At 42.1% G+C, this 8,699-nt stretch overlaps 1 protein-coding gene across 3 annotated transcripts in view; it reads left to right on the top strand.

Moving 5' to 3' along the window:
* The window catches only part of LOC138961557 (baculoviral IAP repeat-containing protein 3-like), a 76,110-nt gene extending 67,746 nt beyond the window's left edge, over positions 1-8,364 (top strand). For 2 of the 3 annotated variants that reach the window (XM_070333217.1, XM_070333216.1), the window contains exons 3-6: positions 1,834-2,377; positions 3,453-3,559; positions 4,104-4,268; positions 6,172-8,364. In XM_070333217.1, coding sequence (XP_070189318.1) covers positions 1,875-2,377; positions 3,453-3,559; positions 4,104-4,268; positions 6,172-6,353 — 957 coding nt within the window. In that variant the 5' untranslated portion in view covers positions 1,834-1,874 and the 3' untranslated portion in view covers positions 6,354-8,364. The remainder of the gene's footprint in view (positions 1-1,833; positions 2,378-3,452; positions 3,560-4,103; positions 4,269-6,171) is intronic. The other variant, XM_070333218.1, reaches the window with a different exon arrangement.
* The last annotated feature ends 335 nt before the right edge of the window (positions 8,365-8,699 follow it).

An 8,699-nucleotide genomic window follows, 5' to 3' on the forward strand; every position in this document is an offset into this window, starting at 1 on the left:
TGTCACTGTTTTTGGAAGATACGTTTTGATAACTGACGACAATAACAGTAAAGGTCTTGGGACGTGGAAACATTTTTTTTGCGTCTTAGCTAACACTTATAAATGTTTGTTTTTTTACTGAGAAGACAGCGTGTGTTTTTTTAATCTTGCAGCATTTTATGTGCCGGAATAAGTGATTGTCGACCGATTCCATCAAATATATCAACGATAAAAATATCAGAACGAAAAACTTAACTCATGCATGCACTAAGAGGATAAAGTAGTCATGTACTCCCGTAATCCATGACAATAAAAGTATGTACGGCCATGTTGTTTTCTGGTATCACCATTCGCCTGTGTCACTTTCCCAATACCTACGTTTCCAAATGCGTGATGTGATTAGTATTAACTGACAGTTGTACTGCAATTTCTTTTCCAGCAAAGTTAGCAACTACAGTCTCATGGTAAATAAAACTCCTGTTGTCACTTCGATATTGCGCCAAGAATACGGCTCAGGCCTTTTCCGGTTTGGTTTTAACTGACATCATAAACCAAACCGGAAAAGGCCTGAGCCGTATAATTCTTACCCCATTTTTTGAGCAGAAGAAAGGCAGATCTTCAAATACACGTATGTTTCTGACCAAAACACTTTTGTTTGACACCTGGGCTATACCCCTGAAAAATATCCTGAACTTATTTTGCTCAGTGTACCTGTGTCACAAACTTCGATGATTTATTCGCAAGCAAAGGTTAAAAGAGATATTGCAAACATATTGTGTACTTTAATAGACTTTTATTTGGGCTTAACATCTTCATGGATTAGTGTAATTCAACACCGTTAACACATTGAACACGCAAGCCTGCTGTTTGTTTCAAAGATCCGACTTTGTTTTCAAAAACAAAGTTGCGTTTTTTTTAATGATACATACGTTACCTATATGGTTCACAAGAAAGTGTTCTAGAAGCTGAGTATTCTATGTCTATATAAGGATGCGCATTTACATGCTTAATGGAGGAAAACATATTGCGTGTTTTTATAGTCACCAGGCTACTCTTCACCGTCAATCAGAATAGAGAACGATACCTTCATTGCTGATTAATACCTTACACCTCAATTGGCAAACATATATGAAAGTTGAAATCCGAAAAAATATTGAACAAATGTGAAAGTTAAGATAAAACTTACATTGAATTATATACAGGAAGATCAGCTCTTGTGAAAATCCCTCTCAGTGTTATAGGAGCTAGGGCACTTTTCGTCAGTGTTGACGTCGTGCTTACTCCTCCTTGCTGAGAATGGGTGCCCACACTTTCGCGTATTTATTTATAATCTTACTTTTCATTCAGGAAGTGTGCTGACTCGAGCGGTAAAGAGGACGTTTCTGGACAAGACGTGTCAATTGTGCATACTTTCACCTAACGTTCACGACTTGGATCACTGTACTATAGACTCGTGTTGTACGTCAACCGATAACGAGTATAAATGTAAGTGCTAACTGTTCTTATTCTTACTCTAACAAGTCGTGTTGCAACGTACCTCTTTTGGTCAATTCCCGGCTTTTTTTCGTGTGTGTGTGTGTGTGTGTGTGTGTGTGTGTGTGTGTGTGTGTGTGTGTGTGTGTATGTGACAGTGTGTGTGTGTGTCTGTGTGTGTGTGTGTGTGTGCGTGTGTGTGTGTGTGTGTGTGTGTGTTACAGACTTCGCAATTTCTTTCCAAGCAAAATAATATAAAATTGTTCTTTTTGCATGACATCTAATCTATCTTTTTTTTTAAATTTTATCTTACCTTTTTACATCTTTAGACAATACATTTTCATTCTCTGCGTGTATGTCTTTTCCCGATGAACCTTTAAGAATACTGGCATTGACCACAGCCGTCTAGCCCTCAAGTGCTGATGAGCAAGATTGTGAACAACACTAGCTTAAGTTGGTGTGTGGCTCCAGCAACAAGCTTTCTTCCTGACGTCACGACACGTGACACACGTCGTCTGGATCACGTGGGGTACCGTCTAGCCAGTCTCGCAGCACTCCCAGCTTCCTGCAACATATCACGTGTCCGTCTTGCTGAGGCTGGATTCCACTACGACCCTCGCGTCAACTCTTCAGCTGTCGTCTGCCACAAGTGTGGAGCTGCTTTTAACGTCACCTCTGACGAAGAACAAGGCTTTCTGTCCGCCTCCTCCCCCTTAGCTTTCCATCGGTCAGTGTCCCCGCAGTGTCCGTTTCTGAGTTCTGTGCTAGAAGCCTTCACTGAGCCGCCCCCCTCGCTCACACAGACTGCTGCAGTGGTCACTGGTGTCCAGCAGCCGTCCGACGGGTCGTCAACGTCCGCTACCGTCGCATCGTCTACAACCTTTTTGTCTGCACAGATTGGGACACCACAAGAACCTGCGGGACGGTGAGCTGAAATACCTGTTTGATCAAGTGCTAACGGTGTTTTGTTTGTATTTTTATTTTTATTATTTTTTCTCGTAGTGTGAATGAAAGATACCTTTCTTTCCTTGTAAACCATCTCACAGATCTGTTCAGGTTTTTATCTGGAGTAAAAGCATTCTTCCACTTGGATATATGCCAAAACTGAAAAGTCTTGTTGCATTCTGTGCAGAGTGGTTTTTTTCTGAATTGATTTGGCAATTGATACCCGTATCAATCTGTTTATTCAGCACACAAAAAAACACCTCAGCCCTGCACATGAAATGGTTAGCTGTGTAAGCGTCCACTTGGAGGAATGCGCTTATCCTCCGTAAAAGCCTGGAGGGATCTGCGGTGGTATGCGTGATCTATTACACCGGAAGAGAGGGTTCTTTAAGCGTGTAAAACTAATGTTCAACTGGAATGTATAATGCAAGTTTGAAACTGAACGGCTGGAAGCAAAAATCATTACAGACAGATAGGTTTATTTATTGCACACAAGAAAGTGGTGTGGCCTAAATTATAGATTGTAGCAATAAATTATACAATTGCTGGATGGAGAAACTGTGCAATTGTCCAAAATTGGTGATGTTTTTGCAAGGTTGTTTGTTGAAGAATTGTATCTGATTGACAGTACTTTCTCTTTCTTTCTTTATTTGGTGTTTAACGTCGTTTTCAACCATTCAAGGTTATATCGCGACGGGGAAAGGGGGGAGATGGGAATTGACAGTACAGGTTTGGTCTAATAATTGTTTCCAGCAAGTGGAAACATATTTATCAAGTTTAGGAAGGCACTTTCAACACATAATTGTGGTGTCTTCAATAACAAAATACAAGAAGAACTTCTTCTTTTCTACAACACTGAAACGTCTGTTTTTGGACCTCGAAATATCTGAGAGGAAAATGAGTATTGAAGGCGAAAAAAGATCATATAATAGAGGTCAATTAGGAGATCTTATGAAGAGTAAATCGTGAAAAATAAAGTCTTACAAACAGAGGTTTCCTGTAATAGAATGTCAGTGTATACGTGAACTGTTGACGTTCTTGCATGACGTTTTAAGCATGAGCGACCTGTCAGAGGATTGTGACGCCAGACTTCCGACAGACGGGGCGGGACCAGTGACACGTCACACAGCCCTGACGTCATCACTGTGTCAACCAGCAACAGGTGTGTACTGTGAGACGAAAACAATTCCATTCATTATCATTTTTTATTAATTCATCTATTGATCTCTGTAACTCTATTATATTTGTTCATTTATGATGTGCGTGCATGTATGTCAGAGTGTGTGTGTGTGTGTGTGTGTGTGTGTGAGTGTGTGTGTGTGTGTGTGTGTGTGTGTGTGTCTCTCTCTATCTCTATGTGTCTGTGCCTGTGTAGGGCTGTGTCTGTATATTAGGTAAGTGGTTTTTCTTTCATCGGGTTCTCTTTCTAATTTTGAGAAAATAGCTTGTGTGTGTGTGTGTGTGTGTGTGTGTGTGCGTGCATGTGCGTGCGTGTGTGAGTGCGTGCGTTCGTGCGTGCGTGCGTTCGTGTATATCTGTCTGACTGTTTTCTCTGTGTGTGTTCGTTTGTGTGTGGTTGTGTGTGTGCGAGCGTGCGTGTGTGCCTGTGTGTGTGTATGCTTGTGTTGGTGTGTGCATGCGTGCGTCCCCGCGTGCATGCACGTTTGTTTATGCCTGCCTGCCTGTGCATGTTTTCCGATATCCAGCAGCGCCTCCGGACAGTGCAGACGACCGGCCTCAGATGAGCCTGGGCAGCGCTGTGTACCCCCAGTTCAGCACTGTCCAGTCCAGACTGGCCACCTTCAGCAACTGGACACTGTCCACTGTCTTTCCTCCTCAGGCTCTGGCCGCTCTCGGCTTTTACTATGCTGGTGAGGAGTTTGGGACGTGTGCAGAGTTTTTCTGTCCCAACGCTTTAACTTTTTGCAATGTTTCTTTAGCTGCATCTTTTGTCTGGTGTTAATTTACAGAAGATGTAAATTCCTTACTTTTTACCATTCTGAAGAAGGCAGCGACAAGCTGTCTTAGTATTTTGATTAAGAATGTACCAAACCTGGTCATTGTTGTGTTCTCTTTTTTTTTTAAGAAGATGCAAATGTAATAATAATAATAATAAATATATCTAGAGCGCATACATCCAAGGATAAACCCTGCTCAGAGCGCTTTACAAAAATGTATGATATCGGCGGGGAAACAATTAAATAAAGTGTTTAATGTTTGTTGTTACGCGGGTTTTTGTGTGTTTTTTGGCCTTCTGTCACCACCTGATTTTGAATCAAAATAAGGAAACATGACATCACGCTTAATTCGTGCCATGGTGACTTGTGCATGGGTGTGTGGGAGAGCACTATATTGCAATCGTGACTGACCTGAGTGATACAGTTACCTCCTATCCAACGTATCTTAAAAATCCTAGCAAGAGAGGCATGGTTATTTGATCACGGCAAAATAAATGTGTGGGTTTTTTTTTACTGAACTTCAATGTTCTTACTTTCGAACTTTGATCCGAGACTTTAGAAATGGTAGTTCTTCTCGTATAGGCGACCATGTGCATTGACACAGATTGGTTCCAAATACACAAGGTGATATTGCCCACGGTTGGTAATTCGCCGTGATGATATGGCGCTTAATAGGCTAGGCATCCCCACAAACCAAGCACTTACCAACACACGTATAGAACAAATCAATAAAATCAATAAAAAATACCGCATATACAAAAATAATCAGCATAATCAGTCTTGTCACACAATCAATAAATCCATTCAGTCATTGCTGTTTGTTTGTTTGTTTGCTTAACGCCCAGCCGACCACGAAGGGCCATATCAGGGCGGTGCTGCTTTGACATTTTAACGTGCGCCACACACAAGACAGAAGTCGCAGCACAGGCTTCATGTCTCACCCAGTCACATTATTCTGACACCGGACCAACCAGTCCTAGCACTGCTAACCCTATAATGCCAGACGCCAGGCGGAGCAGCCACAAGATAACCAATTTTAAAGTCTTAGGTATGACTCGGCCGGGGTTCGAACCCACGACCTCCCGATGACGGGGCGGACGCCTTACCACTAGTCATTGCTGAAACACAGCGCTTTTTTTGTCATGGTACCCCTCAAAATGGACACAAAAACCTCTCCTTTTCTACTGCTAATGCGGTCTATACCTGCACCACTAGAAATGACATAACACCAGAGATACGCAAGATCGCAAAACAAACAACCTGTTCTGGTTAGATAATTGATTAGGCTTTAACTTTGTCCTCGCTTGTAAAAGTTGCCAAATTGCGCCTATTCTGAATTGTTGTCGATTTGTTAGTTAGCTGTTGCTTTTCGGGTCCAGCGGACCATAATAGGCCAAATCAGGACCCCTGTCGATTTCAGTGTTCATTTGTACCTGACATTTTTGCCCAGGTCGATTTTGGGGGAACCCTTAATTCGGCGGCGGTCACTTGACACCTATAACAGAAATCCTTGATCCGAAAATTGCGCCAGATAGCTAATATAAGTGGAGGGCCTGTAATAGCATAGAAAATTGGGTGAAATGACATTGGATTGAATGTTTTAGTTGGGTAAAAAAAACAACTGGGTGCAATACTTTTTTTTTTTGCAAAGTTTATAATAGGCTTCATTTGGGATTACAATCATCATTTCAATTAGACACATACAAAAAATACAAAAAACCAGGATGACTGCTACCTGTCGCGGGTTAAGTTTTGTGATGAATTAGTTTTGTAAGTGACACCTATGTCAACACAATTGATTGCTCTATTTCTGCAGGCTATGCGGACTGCGTTCGTTGCTTTTACTGTGGCGTGGGCCTCAAGTCCTGGGACGAACGGGATGACGTCACCACGGAACACGTCCGGTGGCGCCCCCAGTGTGGCTTCCTGTTGGCTACCAAGGGGAGGCAATTCATCCAGAACATGGTCAACAGGCTCGGCCAGGGAGGAGATGTCTGAACTCATTTGTGGGAGATACGGCTATGGTTATTGTCGACCGCAGAGGAGAAGCAGCCTCCGACGTCAGAGAGTTCTTTGCACAATCAGCCATTCAAGAGATGTGTGAATACTCTCGTACTTCTCTTCGTTTAACTTGTTTTATGGGTTTCCATCCCGCAGTTGCTTCCCTTGTTTGAAGTACGAAACACGCTTAAGCAAAAAACTCGGATATCTGAAACCAAAACCAATTCGCAGCCAGCCAAGACTATTTCTAATTCGGATAAGCCAAACTCTGTCAAAAAATAGCTAACTCAAACACGGACATCTCAAACGTGATTTTGACAGATAAGCCAAACTCTAAACACTGTCGGAGAGACTTTTTTTTGTGCTTGAAAAACACGTCAGGAAAATAAACATATTTCGTCACGGCTATAATTATCCTACAGAAACGAACACGTCACCTGTTTTTGAGTATGCGGGGAAACTGATGATGTGTAGAAGGAAGAGATCTTTGTGAAGAGCAAATCTACCTGAGGAATGTATGTGCTCATTTTGAGCGAGTGGTGAAGATCAAACCACAATAAACATGTGTAGAGGTTCGGAAAAGAATGTTCTTTGGTTTCTCTTCTCTTGTGTTACGGACTCACTGGACTTTCACCCACGTGGACACACACACGTACAAAGACATACACGTCTTTCTCTCCATTTCATCCACAACTCAACTCAACTCAACTCAACTCAAATTTATTAATCCATATGGAAATTATATTGTAACAATACTCATTTCCAATCAAAAGAATAAGAATGCATAATAAAAAATAAAAACATCATAAGAAAATAAGTGAGTATGATTATTATGAGTATGATCACAGTCTCACTAACGCAAACAGTCATCCGTCAAGTCAAGTCTGCCAACACACAACTCACTCACACAACAACAACAGCAACAGCAATACAATTTAACAAAAACCATAATTCCAATAACAAAAAGACGTCCAAGAGTCCACCTCCACATCCACGCACACACAATGACATTGTGACAACAACAGCAGTATACTGGCATGGCGCACTTTATTTCTATGTCTCTCGATCTTCCCTCCTCCTCTTCGCCAACCCGACCGAAGCCGGTGGCTATAACTTGAAGCCACAATACTTAATTGAACTACATCTCCACAATCAGTGGAGCACGCTACCAAAAAATCGTCCACTATCTCCCGTGTCTCTCAGAGTTCTCTCCCACACTCTAGCATGTACACACAGAATTCAACTTTAGCTAGAGTCACAACATCCAATCAACAGTTAGCTAACAAAACTGACATCGCATTGGTCAAACAAGTAAACAAAGAAGGGGGGGGGGGGTAAGGGACCAAAACCTTCCAAGCCACCTGGCATCTCCTATGATCTACCCGATCAAAAGGAATGACGCCCACTTTCAAACCCCGGCTGGCCCGAGATACCCAGTCTGGCTGGCGGCACATTACATAACGACCACCTGGGGGCCCAAGGTCTCGTCTACGGCAAGCATCTGACAAGTGCGTCGCCCACTTCAAAACGAGATAAGGAACTTCCTTCACCCAGCAGGAGATTTAATTGTCTGCAGCTGGCTGGACACGGCTGGTGCACACCAGTACTTTTTGTTAACAGATAATGAATAGACACCTAACACAAACTGATCGGCAACAAAGACTAAACTGGACAATGACAACAGCTTACTCTATAGTTGGTGACTGGTCACCTTGTCACACATGCAGCGAAACAAAACATTTGCCTACAATCTATGTTTACGGAGATTTGATCTTGATTTATGACCACAGAGACAAATTGTTTAATTTTGTTTCTTTTCTTTCTTTAATGGAGAGGGTTTCATTAATTTAACATTACATTTATTATGATTTACTTGAAAACCTTTTAACAAAAGCGTAGTTGCTTGTGGAATCTTTGGTTTTGTTTCTGAGATGACTGTGTCACTGTTTTCACCATTTATTTTTACAGTTGGCTTTGAGGTATTAATAAAGCCCCACTGAAGAAAGCACTTGTAACTTGTCACTGTTTTGATATACACACACACACACACACACACACACACACACACACACCACGCACAGAGAGAGAGAGAGAGAGAGAGAGAGAGAGAGAGAGAGAGAGAAACATGCCAAGTGATTTTACAACTTATCCTGAAAAAACTCGCTTAAGCCGCACTGCAGGGTAATTTCTCGGGAAAGGTACGGTTTGGCTTATCCGAACTCGGATATGCACAAACTCGGATAAGCGAAACGATTTTTCATTCCCCGGGCGAGTTCGGCTTAAGCGTGTTTGACTGAAAATGTAACCCAGTTCAGTCTTGGTTGTTGTCCTCGCTGAAAACAG

This window comes from Littorina saxatilis, linkage group LG3 (genome assembly GCF_037325665.1).
Source record: "Littorina saxatilis isolate snail1 linkage group LG3, US_GU_Lsax_2.0, whole genome shotgun sequence".
Taxonomy (NCBI): Eukaryota; Metazoa; Mollusca; class Gastropoda; order Littorinimorpha; family Littorinidae; genus Littorina; species Littorina saxatilis.